The following is a 20,396-nucleotide window of genomic DNA, read 5'->3' as shown; positions in this document are numbered from 1 at the left end:
ACTGCATGCTCCGGGAACTTTGTACTCCACGCCGCGTTAGCAGTGGCTCTATCAAGTCTCTCATAGATATACGTGCTCAACTCCTTGCTATGATTCCGCCACGTGTAAATGTCCCCCTCAAAACCCAAATCCGCCAACTTGCAAACCTCCAACGCCTCCCTAAATCCTCCCATCATTCCCTGTGATCGTTCAGCGCCCCCCACCTTCTCAATCCCGGAGAGAATTTCAATAAAGTCACCCAAACACATCCATGGCCGACCATGTTGATGTTGTTGCTTGAGTAGCTTGAGTGTTCTCCATGTCTCCTTCTTCCTCTCCTTTGCCGACTCCCCATATATCCCAGTCATGCGCCAAACTGAACCATCTTCCTCCGTGATATCAACATCTATGTGCCTCCGCCCATAAGACCATAGTGACACATCCATCCCTCTCTTCCAAAACAATGCCACACCACGGCTTCTACCCACCGGATTCCAAGCTGTCATGTTCGTCAAACCGAGTGTCCACCGAAACCTGTCCAATTCCTTCTCCGTAAGCCTTGTCTCCGCCAAAAAGAGCACATCAGGATCCTCCACTCTCCCCAATTCGAGGAGCGAACGAACTGTCGGGCCGTTCCCGAGCCCCCGGCAGTTCCAACTGATAAGTTTCATTGTGTCCGGCGGGGCTGCTCCGACAGCCCGGCCGATATCTGGTTTGTGTTGATACTCTCTTACTTCCTCCCCTCGCCGACCCCTGGCACGTCCACCTCCATCAGCCGCCCCCTTTTGGCTTCCTCCTCCGGCCCCGCAACCACTCCATCCACCCCATCATGGCTCCTCTTGCTCCCAGCTATTTTCTCCAAAAACTCTGTCCCTGTGCTTGCTCCTTGTCCTCACTTCTAGGAATCCGATGGAATTTGGCTGGTTTATAGATGTTGGCTTTGTCAACCGAACCCTTGCCACCTCCTGGCTGTGCGAGCTCCGGAGCTAGCCCTAGTTGATCATTCTTCCCTGGTATTATTTCAGCAGGCGTAACATTCTTAGTCAACACTCCTCCATCAGTCACGCTAGGCTCCTGCCTTCCTTGCACTACTTCTTGAGCCTGAGCAGTGTTGTCCCTCATCGGTGATTTCCTTTGCTCCGTTGGTTCATCAATAACAAGCTTTTTTGGGTTCCCTCCGCGTGGTGGCTCATACTTCAGAAGCTTAACTGGGCTCATTACTTCTTCCTCCCCCTCTAATCTTCCTCCTTTCTTGCCCTTATTTAGCTCATCCCCCTTTCTCCAGCTCAAACTATCACTTCCACTTCCGCTGCCCGTCCTGCCACTCGACCGTCCAATACCATAAAACCTGCTACCTCCTGAATTGTCTCCTTTCCCCCTCCAAGTACGTTCTTCCTCATAACTGAATCTCCTTCTACCAATATCCGCTCGCAACCACGGACCAAACTGGGCTTTCTCTCCTTTGCTGAGCTTGGTAGCGCACTCCTTTGCAACATGGCCAATCAGACCGCAGGTATAGCAAAAATCGGGGAGGAACTCATATTCGAACCGGCACTAGAACCCCTCCGTATCCTCTTCTTCCTTCCCGTCTATGTTCATCTTCTTCTTTCTCTCCTCCCCTTCTCTGGCCTCATCATCATCTAGGGTAAAGCCCCTCATTATTGGTTTGTTGATCTTCATTCTGATCTTTACCCTTAGGAACTTGCCAATAGCTTTTCCGTCCACACCCGCATCCACCTCCACAAACCTCCCAAACGATATTGCCAATCTCTTCTGCTGAATCCTCGTGCATCATGCCCAAGGGCAGGTTGAAAATTCTTACCCATATTGGAATCTCATCGAAGTCACAATCCTCAATTCTTTTTGCTGGATCATAGTCCTCCACCACTACCAACTCCTTGTCAAACATCCAAGGTCCATCCTCTAGAGCCTTCCTCTTTCCCGATTCTTGTTTGAAGATAAAAACGAATCTATTGTCTCCTGCCTCCCTGCAATCGATCCCCTTTATTGGGCACCAAACCCTTCCCAGAGAAAGGCTAATCGCATCAGGATGTGCCGGCTTCTCCGAAACCACCCTTCCCACTGCCTGGAACTCCACCGCCTTACCCTTCTCCTTCCCCGCCGACCGGATTCTGACCCCCTTCCTCTCCTCCTCAGACAGCTTCAGACTCCTCATCATACCCGCAACGCCCTCCATCGTCCCCCTGTACCTCTCCGCCCCAGTTCTTCCTGCCTAGGGTTTTAGTGTTTTACGACGTGCGCCCTAGGAAGCACACAGAAGGCTGAGATGTGGATTGGTTTGCGACGAGGCTCGATGGGAACGGATTAGCGAGAGAGAGCGAGCAGCTCCCAGAGAGAAATGATCGATCAGGAACGAAGGCGGGGCGGCGCCGCGGCCCCGAACCCTAATCGCCCCGTAATCGCCGGAGGGATACCGAACCGTCACCCTAGGGACGGACAATAATCAATAGCTCCAACATCATTGTCCACAAGACTGGTCACCACCAATCAGCGAACGGACACGGTGTGGGTCAGCGTCGAAAATGTCCTAAGTGTATAAAAATGTATAAAGTAAGCATTGCGGTGTTTTGGTACTCGGGCTGCATGGAGCCCTTTTTAAAGAACATTAAAAAATAACATGTCGATGTTTAAAGAAAAATCCACATTGACATGTGGATGAATACTACACATGTGTAAAAATTCATGAGAAAATACATTGATTCATGAGCTAGACAAAATAGTGGCTATCGTTGGTTTTATATACTCCCTCCTCTCCAAAATCTTAGGCGTCTAAGCGTTTTAAAAAAAAATCAATATCTAAGGCATGTTAGCACTCAACTCCCGATATTCTCTCTTGCACAGAGAGTGTAAGCTAACCATCGCTAATTTTGGATCAGGCAACCATGTTTGTTAAAGGATATCTCGGAGGAAACTTTCTGTAACTATGGCTCAGTAATTTGCAACCAGAGTTGCGTTATTTTCCGTGCCAAAAGCTTCCACGCCCTACGTAATGGGAAGGAGGGAGTAGTAAAGAGTACACATACTGTTCACGTCACTGTTTTCATTCTCAGCAATTTATCTTTTTGTGTAGCTCTCGTGTCAATGCATTTCATCACGAAAATTTGTGAGTATGCCGTGTGCATCCATATGATAATGTGGATTTTTTTCTCTTAATTTTTAAAGCATTGAAACATTTATTTTGATTTTTTCAGAAAAAAACGAGCTCCAAAACGAATTTCTGGGCCACGCCTGAGCCCCAGGCCCAGTTTCGCCCCTGATCTCGTGTCAATGCATTTCATCATGAAAATTTGTGAGTACGCCGTGTGCATCCATATGATAATGTGGATCTTTTTTTCTTCTCTGAATTTTGAAAGCATTGAAACATTTATTTTGATTTTTTTCAGAAAAACGAGCTCCAAAACATATTTCTGTAGCAAGGAGATAATCGGATAAGCCTCTCGAGCTGCCAAAAAAATCGGATAAGCCGGCGCGCGTGTGTGTGGCCACATTTCGGTCCAAGAAACCGCAGAAAAGCACAGCCAAAAAAATCTCAAAAACGTAGCGAACAAAAAGTTTAGCCAAATAATATCCGGTTCCATCCTCCTTCCAGCTGCTCTGCTCTGCTCACCGTACGAATCGTGCCGGTGTCCGCCCGCCATGGCCACTTTCTTGGGAAGCTCCCCGGCCTTCCTCGCCCGCCCCGCCGCCAAGCCGCACGTCTCGTGCGCGCCGCCCTCGCGCCCGCCCAGCGCCCAGCCGCCGTCCGACCAGCCCCCACCGCCACCACAGCAGCAGCAGCAGCAAGAGCCCATGCAGGCGCAGGCGGCACCGGCGAGGGCGCCGGCGCCCAAGCGCGCGGCGACGACGTCGGCCGACTCGACGGACTGGGTCGCGTCGTCGCTGACCCGGCGGTTCGGCATCGGCGCCGGGCTGGCGTGGGTCGGCTTCCTGGCCTTCGGCGTCGTGTCGGAGCAGCTCAAGACCCGCCTCGAGGTCGCGCAGCAGCAGGCCAACACCAAGTCAGCCGCCGACCTCGGCCCCTCACCTCCATTAATAACCATCCTCCATGCTCTCGTCACCCATGTGTGTCTCCTTCTCGCAGGGATGTGGAGGAGGAGCAGGAGGTCGTCCTGCCCAACGGAATCCGGTAAGCTCATTCTTGGGTAGCACCGGAGTGAAACCTCACACTGACGGCGACAATGGTTCAGGTACACCGAGATGCGGGTGGGCGGCGGCGACGTGCCGCGGCCGGGCGACCTGGTGGTGATCGACCTGCAGGGGCGGGTGGCCGGCGGCGGCGGCGAGGCGTTCGTGGACACGTTCGGCGACGGGAAGCGGCCGCTGGCGCTCGTCATGGGCTCCAGGCCCTACACCAGGGGGATGTGCGAGGGCATCGAGTACGCGCTGCGGTCCATGCGGAACGGCGGCAAGCGGCGCGTGGTCGTCCCGGCGAGCCTGGGCTTCGGCGAGGACGGCGCCGATTTCGGGGACGATGGCGCGCAGGTGCCCCCCGGGGCGACGCTCGAGTACGTCGTGCAGGTCGACAAGGTGTCCATCGCGCCGGCGTGAGGCCCTCCGGCGAGCCGGACGTCAGTAGATAGATGATCCGCATATGCTGTTTCAGTTTGTGTTGGACAACGCCCCGTGCAGATTCTGTTGCCATGCCAAAGTTCTCTCCGAGCTCAAGAAGCTAATCCTTCTTGCTGTAATCTGAATCCTGATAAATATGAACTCATGCAAGCTTCACAAACCATCGAAGCCCGTTTAGAAATAGAAATTTTAAATGGAGTTCGTGACAAAGAGTAAAATTCCCATAGAAACTAGAGAAAAATTCAGACTTTGGGTACAACATAAAATCAAACTTTTCCACTATTAACACAAGTACACAATATCCCTATTAAAGACAAGTACACAATCTATGCTTTGAACATCCCGTGAGATAGATACATATGGACAAACTTCACCGTAAACCCTTGAAATCAATGGCAAAAGAATCACCCATCCAGAATAAAAGCGGTACATTACATGTATAATCACTTGTGATCAGAAGAACAATGCACATTCGGCACTCAGCTGACGGGGTCGCGTTCCGGTCCGGGGTTGTAGAGGGGCAGCTCCAGGAGGAATGCCACCTTGAACCAATCGGGCAGGGCTCCATACACGACCGGCGGCAATGGGATAAGGGGGCTGCAGAGGAACACAACCGGTACAAACTTCAGTAACCCCTCTGCGACAAAGCAGTGGTTGGGGAGAGATCTAGTAATGACCTAGTAAAAGAATGGTGCTTACCTTGTGGTTTTCTTGTATGTGCGGTATTCCTCAGACCGACCGAAGCGCTTATCAGCAGATGACTTCACGGCGAAATAAAGATGATGAGGTGCATTAGCATTGAGATAAAAGATATACTAGCAAACTAGGGATGGGTTTCGGATGCGCAAGAATAGAGGTTAACCTCAAGAAGTGGGATCCCGCTAACGAAAAGAAGCAAGAGCGTCAGGAAGATGGGTCCCAAGATTACAAGCCATTCAGCTCCTGAGAGGACCGGGGTTGATGCTACAAACACCCCCCACCAAAGGAACATCTGCATCAGATTAAACTGTCAAGTGTATGCCGGGATTTGTTCGACACTCCATATTGAAATGCTCAGAATTTATATCATAAAGAGTTGGGTGGTGCACAATATAAGAAGCAAGTTTTTGGACTCTGTAATTATGTAACATTCACTATGCACAGAGGTGGCTATTTGGAATTAGGATTGGAATTATTATCAACAAAAGGTATTCATGATGAAACAATGATAAAGCATGAGAAGGTCAGCAAGCCCTCGCTTTAGCAAATATGGCATATACTTGTTTCTGCAGCAAAAGTTGGCCTAGATTGCTTGCTTGCTCAAGGCTGTGATCAGAGAGACTACAGAAGCGGTTACCTAGCATGTTCTTTTTGACATGTGCAGCTACTATTTCATTATTAAAATACTAAATTTGAACACCACCAGTACATGTCTTTTACTTAAAACCTAAGCGTGTGCAGAAAAGTGCCTGCTCTGAATTAATTTGTAAGTTGTAGAATTTTGTCATGTATTTCTCTTTCCTATTATTCTGAGCAATATGTCTCTCTCTTTAGTAATGTCCCTGTCTTAATGTAGGCAGGTGATCACTTTATCTAATATCTGCACTTTACTTCTATTTAAAATATAACTATAAGTCTATAACTACTTTCCCATGAACTAAGGCGGCGAACCCTATTATACAATCATATTAGTTGTAGCGGCGAGTTCTGAAGTTCAAGCTTATTGCAGTGAAACTGTGGAGCTGAAACACAGTTGACAGTTAAATGTCATTAAGCCAACAATGAAACTCAAAATGCCAGTAGTTACCATATTAGGTCTGTTTAATTTGGTATCTCTTTCTTGGAACTGTCTCAGCTTTTCAAACTCTGTCCTCAATCACCGATACCAGGATACGTATCATGTATTTGACTTTAGTGAGGGCAATGTTGTGTGCATCTAGGGAAAGAAGAACCCAAGAATGCAACAGATTTGCTGACCATGAAGGATGATATCATGATAGATCGATTCATAGACGAAGGCAAACTAAATCATGATGGATTTAATAGATGACCTGTATGCAAATAATAATCACGGTAAATAAACTAACCTCCCCAAAGTAATTTGGGTGCCGAGTATAACTCCAAAGGCCCACATTACACCACTTTCCCCTATTGCTTGGAGAGTTCTTGAATTTAAGCTTTTGCTGATCAGCTATAGCTTCCACAGATAGCCCGATGACCCACATTATCCAACCAATGATATCCCGAGCTTCAATAGAAGGGTTTCTGCTACTTGCGTTCACAATTGTAACAGGCAAGCTGACAGTCCAAACCCAGACAGCCTGCCCAAATCAGGATAAAAGTCATGGTGAGGTTCTCTTTAGAAATGCAATGATCATTTAACCAGCTCTAATTGCTTAGCATAAGTTGCAAAAGTTACCTGAAAAGTCCAGAAGACAGCTAATTTTCCCAAGTTACTGCGCATCTCATCAAACCGTTTGTCCTCTCCCCATTGCAAAATCCTAGACACCATCAGGCAAAGCATAGCATTAGCGACTCACTTTCAAAGGAACAATGTTTTGACTCAGGCAACAGATGTCTTGAAAGATTTTTTTCACAAAAAAGGAGATTCCGCTAGACATAGTCCAGTGGGGGCTATTTGAACTATCAATAGAATATATGTTTTAGATAACATACCTCATTAGTAAAAACACTGCCAAACGAAGTCCCCAGATTATAACAAGCACCGTCAACACGATCTGAAAAAAGGGGTCTATGCTCAGAAATGGACGAACTTCTTAAACAAACAATTGTGATGACATTGCTTCAAAATAATACATGGACATGTCAATTATCCAGTTGGTAACACAGAGGAATACCACTATCCTTTGATAGATAATTTCAAATGAAATAGGTTATCCTTAACGTTTATACTGTCCCAGTCTCTGTATTAACTTCGTGGTTTCTTTGCAACTTGGAAAAACAAACGGGATTTCAATGGAACAGACATATGCCGATGCCGTATTTCTCACTAAATGGGTGTGGATAACCATTGTACCACCTCATGAATACAGTTTCCATCTAGGCTTTGAGAACCATGGTACCATATGTAGGATTTAGTTTTAATGTAACATGTAAGTGGTAAGACGATTCTTTTTGCATTATGAGCATAGGCAGTGCAAAGATTCAGTTATCCTACATTTCTGCAAATACAGTAACATCCATGCCCAAGCTAATTCAACTGCATACCAGGGATGTCAAATCATTTTAAATCTGAACACACATTAAACTCAGGACAACTCTAACGATCTATAGCCAAGGTTCAGACAAACAGCTTGCTGGCCGTGCTTTAGTAACTTGGAGGAGTTGCAACTGCAACAGGCATTTTCACCTAAAAATGGGTAATCGAAGATAGTGCAGCGTTTGGATAAACTATTACTAGGACAGGCATTGCTGTTGAACATATATTTTTAAGTATATTAGTCAAACAGAAATGTGATTTACCATAGAAACATCAACTGTTCTAACAAGTCGGGCAGTTGTCAATCTGCTAGACTTCGCTGGTTTCATTTAAGCCTCTTTTGATGTTTCCTGGCCTGTAACAAGTATACTTGATATTATGTCTTTGCTCTTCTCCCTCCTGATGCAGAGTGGAGGACTCGCGCGGTTCTTATGTTAGTAGTAGTAGTGGTAGTTGGTTTGAGTAGTCTTGCTCGTCTTTTGTAGTTCAAACTTGCTTTGGTTTCTTTAATGGAAATCGGAAGGGGTGAGCCCTTCTTTTATCAAAAAAAAAAAAACAAGTTGGGCAGTGACAAATGACAATGACTAAGCCAATTTTTTAGAACTAAACATTTATACGCAGCTGTATTAAACGTTAACAGCGTCATGTTTACAACAAAAGGGAACTGAGTTCTTACTACTACTAGTATTTACCTGACGGAAGTGCCATGTTCCCTTCAAAGCTGCGGTCAGGACGGCGATTATGACAAAATTTGTACTGCCTGAAAAAAGAAAAGAAATCAGAAATCGCTGAAAAGGAAAGGGATGCTACGAATGTCTTCCGCTGCAGAGAAATTAATACACGCTAGTGCTCAGAGCTTCAGACAAAGGAATTCACCCGAGCACCTATTTCTGAAGAAACTGGTTGCCTCCTAACTAGGATGGACAGGCAGGCAGCATCTAAATTGGCGTGCACAAAAAGATTGCAATCTTGGCACACGTACAGCATATATATTAAGATTCCAAGAAACAAAAAACAGAAAGGCTATCAGTAGAAATTGCTATACGTAGGTGATGTGGTGTGAGTCAACCCTGTTCGTCGGATCAATGACAGGCAGATAAATGGCGACAGCAACAATAGATTATAATAGGCTAAGCTACTCTGTAGTCTTAGCCAGACCAGCTTCCCACTGGGCTGAGAAATCGAGCTCATGGACTCCAGTCTTTAACTAGATTCACCCGACAGAAAATAATAACAAGAAGAAAGGAGGAAGGAGAAGAAGAATCAGGAAGTGGAGTGCTACCTGCGAAATCGGTGACCTTGTCGAAGCGGAGGAGGGCTGTGATGATGAAGAACACCAGCTGGTACCCGACCTAGCACCACAACCACCACCAAGAACACCAGAACGGGAACAGTTAGTAAACACGGCGAGTCACAGAGAGACGGAGACGGCGGGTGAGGAGAGGAGAGGAGAGGTCAGAGGAGGCGGCGCGAGAGATTTACGGTGACGAGGGCGGTGAGCGCCAGGAAGTGGGAGTCCAGCACTGTTCCCATCGCCCCACGGCCGTCAGTGGATTTGTTGGCCTGTTTGTTTATCCTCCCCCCTTTCCTTTCTTCGAGAAGAAAAATGAAGTGAGGAGCGAGCACGCGCGCCGGCCGGGCTTTTAACGGGGTCGGGACTGGGTCCGGTCGACGGCGGCGGCGGCGGCGACGCGACCCGGCGGAGCGCGTTGGGAGGGGGAGGAGGTCAGGAGGACTTGTCAGTTGTCACTTGTGGCTGGAGGGTGGACAGGGAGGCGGGCGAATGCGTGCGACCCTGGTGGTGCGAATGCGCGGCTGTGCGAGACGGGACCGTGGTGCGATCGCCTCCGAATCTTGGATTGCTTCACGCCCTGTGAGAGACTGCAACTTCACGGGCTCAGCCGGCGACTGTTCTGGTGGTTTGGAGATCCCACGGCTGACGCGCGGTCAACAAGAGAACTAGTCCTAGGTGAACGGGAAATCTCACTTTCACACGCCGTGAGGTTGGAAAAGGGACGATTGTAGCTTAAATTGTGCTAGTAGTGTGGATTGAAACACGATGACCATTTCGAACACGTTGTATCGTGGACAGGAAAATCAAAGCAATGTTTGCTTAAGTTATGCTTTCGGCCCGCTTTATAGACAAAATTATAGTTTTTTAGTACCATTTTGATGTTCACATATTGGCATTGTGAAATGATAGGTAAGCTTGATCACAATTATGCGTCGCTCCGTAGAATTTCTTGATTTTTTTTTGAACAATCAACGGGGGGCGATCGCCCACCTGAACATTATTTATTTAATCAAAGGACATGGGTCGGTCAGTACATAGCTCCGCAGAGCTCAATGAGTGGGATAAGATGGGGAGCTAAGGGTTAGCTACAGACAGCTACGCACCACCGGAGCAACGGGTTACAATCCACACGGGAGGGAGCCCGGACCACCCACAACACAAGATGCTCTTGGATCAAACGCCGCAAGTCAAGGTCAGAGGTATGGATGTTATCGAACACCATCCGGTTCCTGGTTTTCCAGATGACCCAAAGGACACAACACATCGCCGTGCTGAGGAGAGGATGGCTTAGGGAGGCGTGACATGTAGAGAATACCTGCCAAACACTTTCGACAATGCTATCCATGAGTACACTAGAATGACCGAGGACGCGCGCCCACAGTGGACGTAAACGAGGGCACTCGAGGAAGAAGTGCACGATCGTCTCCGACCGCCCTGGGCAAAAAGGGCAGTCGTCACGCTCGAGGAAGCCGATCCGATGGAGAAACTCCCGCGTACGCGTGTTGCCATGCCGCAGAATCCAGGTGAACACCTTGACCTTAACAGGCATGAACCCATCCCAGTTGAGGCCATGCAGGGGGAGCCCATGCCCGGAGAGCTTGATCATGTGATACACCGCGCGCATCTTGAACTGAAGACACTCACCCCATGCCAGGACCCGTTCGTCGTTCACCTCAGAGAAGTGAACTCGATCAAGCGCTGACCGGAGCAAACAAAGTTCCAAATCGGCGGTCCTAGATAGACGGTCATGAACAGGTATCGCACCGGCACCAAGCATATTAAAGTCCCCCAGGGTTGAATCGGGCCGGAGACAATGGGAATACGCCGCGGGGAGAGCAGCCGCCAAATGACCCAACGAGGTCCAGTTGTCATGCCAGATGGAGGCGCGCTCACCGTTGCCAACCCTCATCGATGTGAGCGAACGATAGAGCGGGAAAAGCGAGGCAAAAACTTTCCAGGTGGGGGTCGAGGGAGCCGGATGACCACCTAAGTACCAACGTCGAACCCAGACAGTCCACGGGTTACGCACGCCACTGAAGATTTTATGAACCATTTTCAGAAGGAGGCATGTATTCTGGACCCCAATGTCCACCAAGCCAAGCCCCCCCTCTGAGCGGAGACGACAAGCATCATGCCAGGCCACCTGGCAGTCTCCCCCAGAGCATTCACTTGCCCCATTCCAGAACATGGCCCTACGGGGGCGGCCCATCCTGGCCACAGTGCCCTTGGAGAGGGGGAGTACGGACATGGCATGAGTAGGGATGGCAGAGAGCACCGCAGAAGTAAGTGTCAAACGCCCCCCAGGGTCGAGGCCACATGTGCGCCATCCGGGGATACGTCGTTCAATCTTGATCGGCAAGAATTCCAGGGCGCTAGCTGGGAGCTTCACATCGGAGAGAGGTAAGCCGAGGTACGTCTGGGGGAACGTCGACAGTGGACAGCCAAGCTCGGCAGCCAAGGAGGCAGCATGGACGGGGTCAATGCCCATCGGAACGAAAGTGCTCTTGTGGAAGTTGATAGAAAGCCCCATGGAGGCAGAGAATGCATCCAGAATAGATTTCAGTCACGAGAGTTGTCCATGTTCAGCACGGATCAAGAGGAGGGTGTCGTCTGCATACTGAATAACAGGACACGGCAGGTCGTCGACAAGCTGGTGTAGAAACCTGGAGGGGGAGGTATCCTTGGCAATCAACTGGCGAAGGAGGTCTGCAACTATCAAGAAAAGGTAAGGCGACAAAGAGTCCCCTTGGCGCAATCCTTTTTTACACTGAATTCTTGATTTTTTTTATTTGAGTGAAAATTTACGGTTATGGCATCTCCTAATGGTGTGATCATTACTAATAGGCTGAGGCCACCTTAATAATACGCTTTTTTCGCCATGTGGTCTGGTTTTCCTTACCGCACCATGTGGCAGAATAATGTTTGGCTAGTATGTCTGATTGGCAAAGTTAAAGTTTTCTTCTTGTGTATTTTATGTTATTTAATGCACTATAGAATAAGTGTAATGAAATAAAATGGAATTGATAAAATTATGTTTTATTCCGTAAACAAAGAATTTTTTGTTTACAAAATATTATGTGATGTGTAATATCGTGGTCATTCTATGACATTTATTGATGAAATCGGTCCAAAGTACATGTTTCCATTTATTGGACAATATTATTTTCCAAATATTATTATTTGATGAATCTTGATGTAACTTTTCTATCAGAATATATAATTTACAGGATTTTATGATGATTAATATTAGTGCCATTTCCGCTATGAATGCCAAGTCTAATGATTATTTAGTGAGAATACGTTCATTGTTCTCATTGGGAATTTTAATGATAATTTTGATACTACTTGTGTTTTATGTAATCTTCAATGTCAATTAAGTGTCGAAACTTAAGTCCAAGATGTCTACACAAGTTAGGCTAGCCATAGCGGCGGGAGTAGCATACTCTCTCCATCTCATAATATAAGAGTGTTTCTTATATTATGGGATGGAGGGAGTAGATAGTAATATGCATCTTCATGCAATGCCAATTAGGCATATTGATGATATGGCATATATCAAATGAGGAAAGAGATGATAGCGGTAACAAATATGTTACCACCACATATGCTTCCCAAGAAAAGTTGAGTCTATAAACTAATAAATGTAATCATCTATTATACTAGTTCTATGATAGAGAGAATATCATGTGCTTCGGGAGTACCTAAACTTAGATGCTCCAGCGCGAGCACTGCTGTGGCCCGTAGCGTGGAGAGCGCGCCGGGGCCGACAGTGGGGTTGGTGAGGTAGAGGAAGTTGGAGAAGGCGAGGCCGAGCGCCACGACCTCTACCTGCTGCTCCGACGCAACTGTCCTCGCCTCGATCTCTTGGTAGGACAATTTATCCAGTCAATGAAACAAGAGTTAGAGGATGACCTTGGCACTACGTCCTATGGTGGCACTATATTTAAGGCTCCCAAGGTGCTTGCTAATATAGTTGAGGCCATTGCCGCTGCTGTCTATGTGGATTGCAACTTTAATCTTGAGCGCGAGACCTCGATGTAATTATCGGACTCCTCGGAGGTTTTTTTTGCAAAAAATTGCCAGCTCTCTCCATGGACGCTGGATCTAAGATCGAACGACTCAGGAGCTCTCGGAGCATCTAAGTTTAGGTGCTCCCAGAGCACCAGATATTGTCCCCTCTATGATACTTTGCAGTGTGAAGGTAGTACCGTCGACTAGTGTCATATGCATGGAATTAGTCTAAGTTACTCCCCACCATATGGGTCCTTGTGTCCCATGACACATTGAATTGCATTATTTGTTGCTATATATTAATGTTGACTGCTAATTTAGCTAATGTTCATGTTGGTCATTATGTAATTTTATGGTTCTAATCAAAATGGAACTACTGAGAAGTTTTGATTAGAGACTTAATGAGCAAATGTTCTAGTGGCACATGATGATATTCTGACCAACATTGAATATTTTCATGTGTCACTTATGAATAAAAGGTCATTTTTCGTTTTCTACCCATCGCTGATATGGATTAGAATAACAAGTGGACCGCAATAGCTGGCCAATGTTCGCTCGGAGGGGTTGTCATTTGTGAATGTTTTAGATATCAAATTTGGTTGCATGGGGTTGACAGATTTTCCAGAAACGCATATCATTTTCTGAAAAGAGATATTTTGTGACAAAAAAGGTAGGATTTACGGCCTCTTAGGGCATGTTCAATGGTGCTATCTTGGAGTATCTCCAATAGAAGATGTAGATGCAAAAATAACTACCTTTTGCATCTTCAACGCCCAAAAACGTTGCTCCAACAGATGATGCAGATGTAGAAAAATTTACATCTCCACCTCTCGGAGATTTAAACTACAACACCTCACGGTGCTATTGGGGAACATGCAATTTCAAAAAAATTCTTACGCTCACGCAAGATCTATCTAGGAGATGCACAGCAACGAGACGGGAGAGTGTGTCTACGTACCCTCGTAGACCGAAAGTGGAAGCATTATGTTAACACGGTTGATGTAGTCTAACGTCTCCACGATCCAAGTACCGAACGTACGGCACCTCCGTGTTCAGCACACGTTCAGCTCGATGACGTCCCTCGAGCTCTTGATCCAGTAGAGGGTCGAGGGAGAGTTCCATCAGCACGACGGCGTGGCGACAATGTTGGTGATGTGGTCCGCACAGGGCTTCGCCTAAGCACTACGACACTAAGACCGGAGGAGTAAACTGTGGAGCGGGCACCACACACGGCTAAGAGATTGTCTATTGTGCCTTTGGGGTGCCCCCTGCCCACATATGTAAAGGAGAGGGGAGAGAGGCCGGCGGCCAGGAGGGGTGTGCCATGGGGGGAGTCCTACTTGGACTCCTAGTCCAAGTAGGATCCCCCCCCCCCCCGTTTTCTTTCTTCCACCAGAGGGAAAATGAAGGAGAGGGAGAGGGAGAGGGAAAGGGGGGCGCCACCCCCTCCCCCTAGTCCAATTCGGACTGCCATAGGGGGGGCACGGCCACCCCTTGCGGCCCTCCTCTCTCTCCACTAAAGCCTACTAAGGCCCACTTCCCCGGGGGGTTCCGGTAACCCCTCGGTACTCCAGAAAAATATCTGAATCACTTGGAACCATTCCGATGTTCGAATATAACCTTCCAATATATGAATCTTTACCTCTCGACCATTTCGAGACTTCTCGTCATGTACATGATCTCATCCGGGACTCCGAACACACTTCGGTCACCAAAACACATAACTCATAATACAAATCGTCATCAAACGTTAAGCGTGCGGACCCTACGGGTTCGAGAACTATATAGACATGACCGAGACACATCCCCAGTCAATAACCAATAGCGGAACCTGGATGCTCATATTGGCTCCTACATATTCTATGAAGATCTTTATCGGTTAGACCGCATAACAACATACATTGTTCCCTTTGTCATCGGTATGTTACTTGCGAGAGATTCGATCATCGGTGTCATCATACCTAGTTCAATCTTGTTACCGGAAAGTCTCTTTACTCGTCCCGTAATGCATCATCCCACAACTAACTCATTAGTCACATTGCTTGTAAGGCTTATAGTGATGTGCATTACCGAGAGGGCCTAGAGATACCTCTCCGATACTCGGAGTGACAAATCCTAATCTCGATCTATGCCAACCCCACAAACACTTTCGGAGACACCTGTAGAGCATCTTTATAATCACCTAGATACGTTGTGACGTTTGATAGCACAGAAGGTGTTCCTCCGGTATACGGGAGTTGCATAATCTCATAGTGAGAGGAACATGTATAAGTCGTGAAGAAAGCAATAGCAATAAAACTAAATGATCATTATGCTAAGCTAATGGAAGGGTCTTGTCCATCACATCATTCTCCTAATGATGTGATCCCGTTCATCAAATGACAACGCATGTCTATGGTTAGGAAACTTAACCATCTTTGATTAACGAGCTAGTCTAGTAGAGGCATACTAGGGACACTTTGTTTGTTTATGTATTCACACATGTACTAAGTTTCCGGTTAATACAATTCTAGCATGAATAATAAACATTTATCATGATATATAAGGAAATAAATAATTACTTTATTATTGCCTCTAGGGCATATTTCCTTCAGTCTCCCACTTGCACTAGAGTCAATAATCTAGATTACATAGTAATGATTCTAACACCCATGGAGTCTTGGTGCTGATCATGTTTTGCTCGTGGAAGAGGCTTAGTCAACAAGTCTGCAACATTCAGATCCGTATGTATTTTGAAAATCTCTATGTCTTCCTCCTTGACATGATCGCGGATGGAATTGAAGCGTCTCTTGATGTGCTTGGTTCTCTTGTGAAATCTGGATTCCTTCGCCAAGGCAGTTGCTCCAGTATTGTCACAAAAGATTTTCATTAGAACCGATGCACTAGGTATTAAACCTAGATCGGATATGAACTCCTTCACCCAGACTCCTTCATTTGCTGCTTTCGAAGCAGCTATGTACTCCGTTTCACACATAGATCCCGCCACGACGCTTTGCTTGGAACTGCACAACGCTCCACCATTCAATATAAATATGTATCAGGTTTGTGACTTAGAGTCATCCGGATCAGTGTCAAAGCTTGCATCGACGTAACCATTTAAGACAAGCTCTTTGTCACCTCCATAAACGAGAAACATATCCTTAGTCCTTTTCAGGTATTTCAGGATGTTCTTGACCGCTGTCCAGTGATCCATTCGTGGATTACTTTGGTACCTCCCTGCTAAACTTATAGCAAGGCACACATCAGGTCTAGTACACAGCATTGCATACATGATATAACCTATGGCTGAGGCATAGGGAATGACATTCATTTTCTCTCTATCTTCTGCAGTGGTTGGGCATTGAGTCTGACTCAACTTCACACCTTGTAACACAGGCAAGAACCCTTTCTTTGACTGGTCCATTTTGAACTTCTTCAAAACTTTATCAAGGTATGTGCTTTGTGAAAGTCCAATTAAGCGTCTTGATCTATCTCTATAGAACTTGATGCCCAATATATAAGCAGCTTCACCGAGGTCTTTCACTGAAAAATTCTTATGCAAGTATCCTTTTATGCTATCCAGAAATCCCGTATCATTTCCAATCAACAATATGTCATCCACATATAATATTAGAAATGCTACAGAACTCCCACTCACTTTCTTGTAAATACAGTCTTCTCCAAAAGTCTGTATAAAACCATATGCTTTGATCACACTATCAAAGCGTATATTCCAACTCCGAGAGGCTTGCACCAGTCCATAAATGGATCGCTGGAGCTTGCACACTTTGTTAGCACCTTTAGGATTGACAAAACCTTCTGGTTGCATCATATACAACTCTTCTTTAAGAAATCCATTAAGGAATGCAGTTTTGACATCCATTTGCCAAATTTCATAATCATAAAATGCGGCAATTGCTAACATGATTCAGACAGACTTAAGCATCACTACGGGTGAGAAGGTCTCATTGTGGTCAACTCCTTGAACTTGTCGAAAACCTTTCGCAACAAGTCAAGCTTTGTAGACAGTAACATTACCGTCAGCGTTTGTCTTCTTCTTGAAGATCCATTTATTCTCTATGGCTTGCCGATCATTGGGCAAGTCAACCAAAGTCCACACTTTGTTCTCATACATGGATCCCATCTCAGATTTCATGGCCTCAAGCCATTTCACGGAATCTGGGCTCATCATCGCTTCCTCATAGTTCGTAGGTTCATCATGGTCTAGTAACATGACCTCCAGGATAGGATTACCGTACCACTCTGGTGTGGAATGTACTCTGGTTGACCTACGAGGTTCGGTAGTAACTTGATCCGAAGTTTCATGATCATCATCATTGACTTCCTCACTAATTCGTGTAGGCATCACTGGAACTGATTTCTATGATGAACTACTTTCCAATTCGGGAGAAGGTACAATTACCTCATCAAGTTCTACTTTCCTCCCACTAACTTCTTTCGAGAGAAACTCCTTCTCTAGAAAGGATCCATTCTTAGCAACAAATATCTTGCCTTCGGATCTGTGATAGAAGGTGTACCCAACAGTTTCCTTTGGGTATCCTATGAAGACACATTTCTCCAATTTGGGTTCGAGCTTATCAGGTTGAAACTTTTTCACATAAGCATCGCATCCCCAAACTTTAAGAAACCACAACTTAGGTTTCTTGCCAAACCACAGTTCATATGGTGTCGTCTCAATGGATTTAGATGGTGCCCTATTTAACATGAATGCAGCCGTCTCTAAAGCATAACCCCAGAACGATAGTGGTAAATTGGTAAGAGACATCATAGATTGCACCATATCTAATAAAGTACATTTACGACATTCAGACACACCATTACGTTGTGGTGTTCCAGGTGGCATGAGTTCTGAAACTATTCCACACTGTTTCAAATGAAGACCAAACTCATAACTCAAATACTCACCTCCACGATCAGATCACAGAAACTTTACTTTCTTGTTACGATGATTTTCCACTTCACTCTGAAATTCTTTGAACTTTTCAAATGTTTCATACTTATGTTTCATTAAGTAGATATACCCATATCTACGCAAATAATCTGTGAAGGTCAAAAAATAACGATACCCGCCGCGAGCCTCAACACTCATCGGACCGCATACATCAGTATGTATTATTTTCAATAAGTCAGTTGCTCGCTCCATTGTTTCGGAGAACGGAGTCTTAGTCATCTTGCCCATGAGGCATGGTTCTCAAGCATCAAGTGATCCATAATCAAATGATTCCGATAGCCCATCAGCATGGAGTTTCTGCATGCGCTTTAAACCAATATGATCTAAACGGCAGTGCCACAAATAAGTTGCACTATCATTATTAACTTTGCATCTTTTGGCTTCAATATTATGAATATGTGTATCATTACAATCGAGATTCGACAAAAATAGACCACTCATCAAGGGTGCATGACCATAAAAGATATTACTCATATAAATAGAACAACCATTATTCTCTGATTTAAATGAATAACAGTCTCGCATCAAACAAGATCCAGATATAATGTTCATGCTTAACGCTGGCACCAAATAACAATTATTCAGGTCTAAAACTAATCCCGAAGGTAGATGTAGAGGTAGTGTGACGACGGCGATCACATTGACTTTGGAACCATTTCCCACGCGCATTGTCACCTCGTCCTTAGCCAATCTTCGCTTAATCCGTAGCCCATGTTTCCAGTTGCAAATATGAGCAACACAACCAGTATCAAATACACATGCGCTACTATGAGCATTAGTAAGGTACACATCAATAACATGTATATCAAATATACCTTTCACTTTGCCATCCTTCTTATCCGCCAAATACTTGGGGCAGTTCCGCTTCCAGTGACCAGTCTCTTTGTAGTAGAAGCACTCAGTTTCGGCTTAGGTCTATACTTGGGATTCTTCCCGCAACTTGCTTTCTATTCTTCTTGAAGTTCCCCTTCTTCCCTTTGCCCTTTTTCTTGAAACTAGTGGTTTTGTTAACCATCAATACTTGATGCTCCTTCTTGACACCTCCGCAGCCTTTAGCATCGCGAAGAGCTCGGGAATTCTCTTTTCCATCCCTTGCATATTATAGTTCATCATGAAGCCTTTATAGCTTGGTGGCAGTGATTGAAAAACTCTATCAATGACACTATCATCAGGAAGATTAACTCCCAACCGAGTCAAGTGGTCATGGTACCCAGATATTCTAAGTATGTGTTCACTAACAAAATTGTTCTCCTCCATCTTGCAGCTATAGAACTTGTTGGAGACTTCATATCTCTCAATTCGGGCATTTGCTTGAAATATTAACTTCAACTCCTGGAACATCTCATATGCTCCATGACATTCAAAACGTCTTTGAAGTCCTGATTCTAAGCCGTAAAGCATGGCACACTGAACTATCGAGTAGTCATCAGCTTTGCTCTGCCAGACGTTCATAACGTTCGGCGTTGCTTCTGCAGTGGGTCTTGCACCTAGCGGTGCTTCCAGGACATAATTCTTCTGTGCAGCAATGAGGATAATCCTCAAGTTACGGACCCAGTCCCTGTAGTTGTTACCATCATCTTTCAACTTAGCTTTCTCTAGAAATGCATTAAAATTCAAAGGAACAGTAGCATGGGCCATTGATCTACAACAACATAGACATGCAAAATACTATCAGGTACTAAGTTCATGATAAATTAAAGTTCAATTAATCATATTACTTAAGAACTCCCACTTAGATAGACATCCCTCTATTCATATAAGTGATCACGTGATCCAAATCAACTAAACCATGTCCGATCATCACGTGAGATGGAGTAGTTTTCAATGTTGAACATCACTATGTTGATCATATCTACTATATGATTCACTCTTGACCTTTCAGTCTCAGTGTTCCGAGGCCATATCTGCATATGCTAGGCTCGTCAAGTTTAACCCGAGTATTCTATGTGTGCAAAACTGGCTTGCACCCGTTGTATGTGAACGTAGAGCTTATCACACCCGATCATCACGTGGTGTCTCGGCACGACGAACTGTAGCAACGGTGCATACTCAGGGAGAACACTTCGGAACCATTTCGGTGTCCGAATATAACCTTCCAATATATCAATCTTTATGTCTCGACCATTTCAAGACTCCTCGTCATGTCCGTGATCTCATCCGGGACTCCGAACAACCTTCGGTACATCAAAACACATAAACTCATAATACGAATCGTCATTGAACGTTAAGCGTGCGGACCCTACAGGTTTGAGAACTATGCAGACATGGCCGAGACACATCTCCGGTCAATAACCAATAGCGGAACCTGGATGCTCATATTGGCTCCTACATATTCTACAAAGATCTTTATTGGTCAAACCGCATAACAACAT

The 20,396-nt window shown here is 45.7% G+C and overlaps 2 protein-coding genes across 2 annotated transcripts; one reads left to right on the top strand and one right to left on the bottom strand.

Annotated features, from left to right (window-relative positions):
- Window positions 1-3,526: 3,526 nt before the first annotated feature.
- LOC123090831 (peptidyl-prolyl cis-trans isomerase FKBP17-2, chloroplastic) lies at window positions 3,527-4,746 on the top strand. Its single transcript, XM_044512173.1, has 3 exons — window positions 3,527-3,998; window positions 4,082-4,126; window positions 4,188-4,746. The coding sequence occupies exons 1-3, from the start codon at window positions 3,637-3,639 to the stop codon at window positions 4,546-4,548; spliced, it is 768 nt and encodes a 255-aa protein (XP_044368108.1). The 5' UTR covers window positions 3,527-3,636; the 3' UTR covers window positions 4,549-4,746.
- Window positions 4,747-4,823: 77 nt separating this feature from the next.
- Window positions 4,824-9,627, bottom strand: LOC123090830 (uncharacterized). Its single transcript, XM_044512172.1, has 9 exons — window positions 9,251-9,627; window positions 9,051-9,120; window positions 8,461-8,528; window positions 7,225-7,286; window positions 6,968-7,049; window positions 6,636-6,869; window positions 5,432-5,560; window positions 5,269-5,330; window positions 4,824-5,166 (listed from the first exon to the last, which is right to left on the bottom strand). Exons 1-9 carry the CDS (start codon window positions 9,299-9,301, stop codon window positions 5,049-5,051), a joined length of 876 nt encoding a protein of 291 aa, XP_044368107.1. The 5' UTR covers window positions 9,302-9,627; the 3' UTR covers window positions 4,824-5,048.
- Window positions 9,628-20,396: the final 10,769 nt, after the last annotated feature.

The sequence above is a fragment of the Triticum aestivum genome, chromosome 4B (assembly GCF_018294505.1).
Source record: "Triticum aestivum cultivar Chinese Spring chromosome 4B, IWGSC CS RefSeq v2.1, whole genome shotgun sequence".
Taxonomy (NCBI): domain Eukaryota; kingdom Viridiplantae; phylum Streptophyta; class Magnoliopsida; order Poales; family Poaceae; genus Triticum; species Triticum aestivum.
Note: the sequence above shows the minus strand (reverse complement) of the source record. Positions and strands in the feature narration are given on the sequence as shown.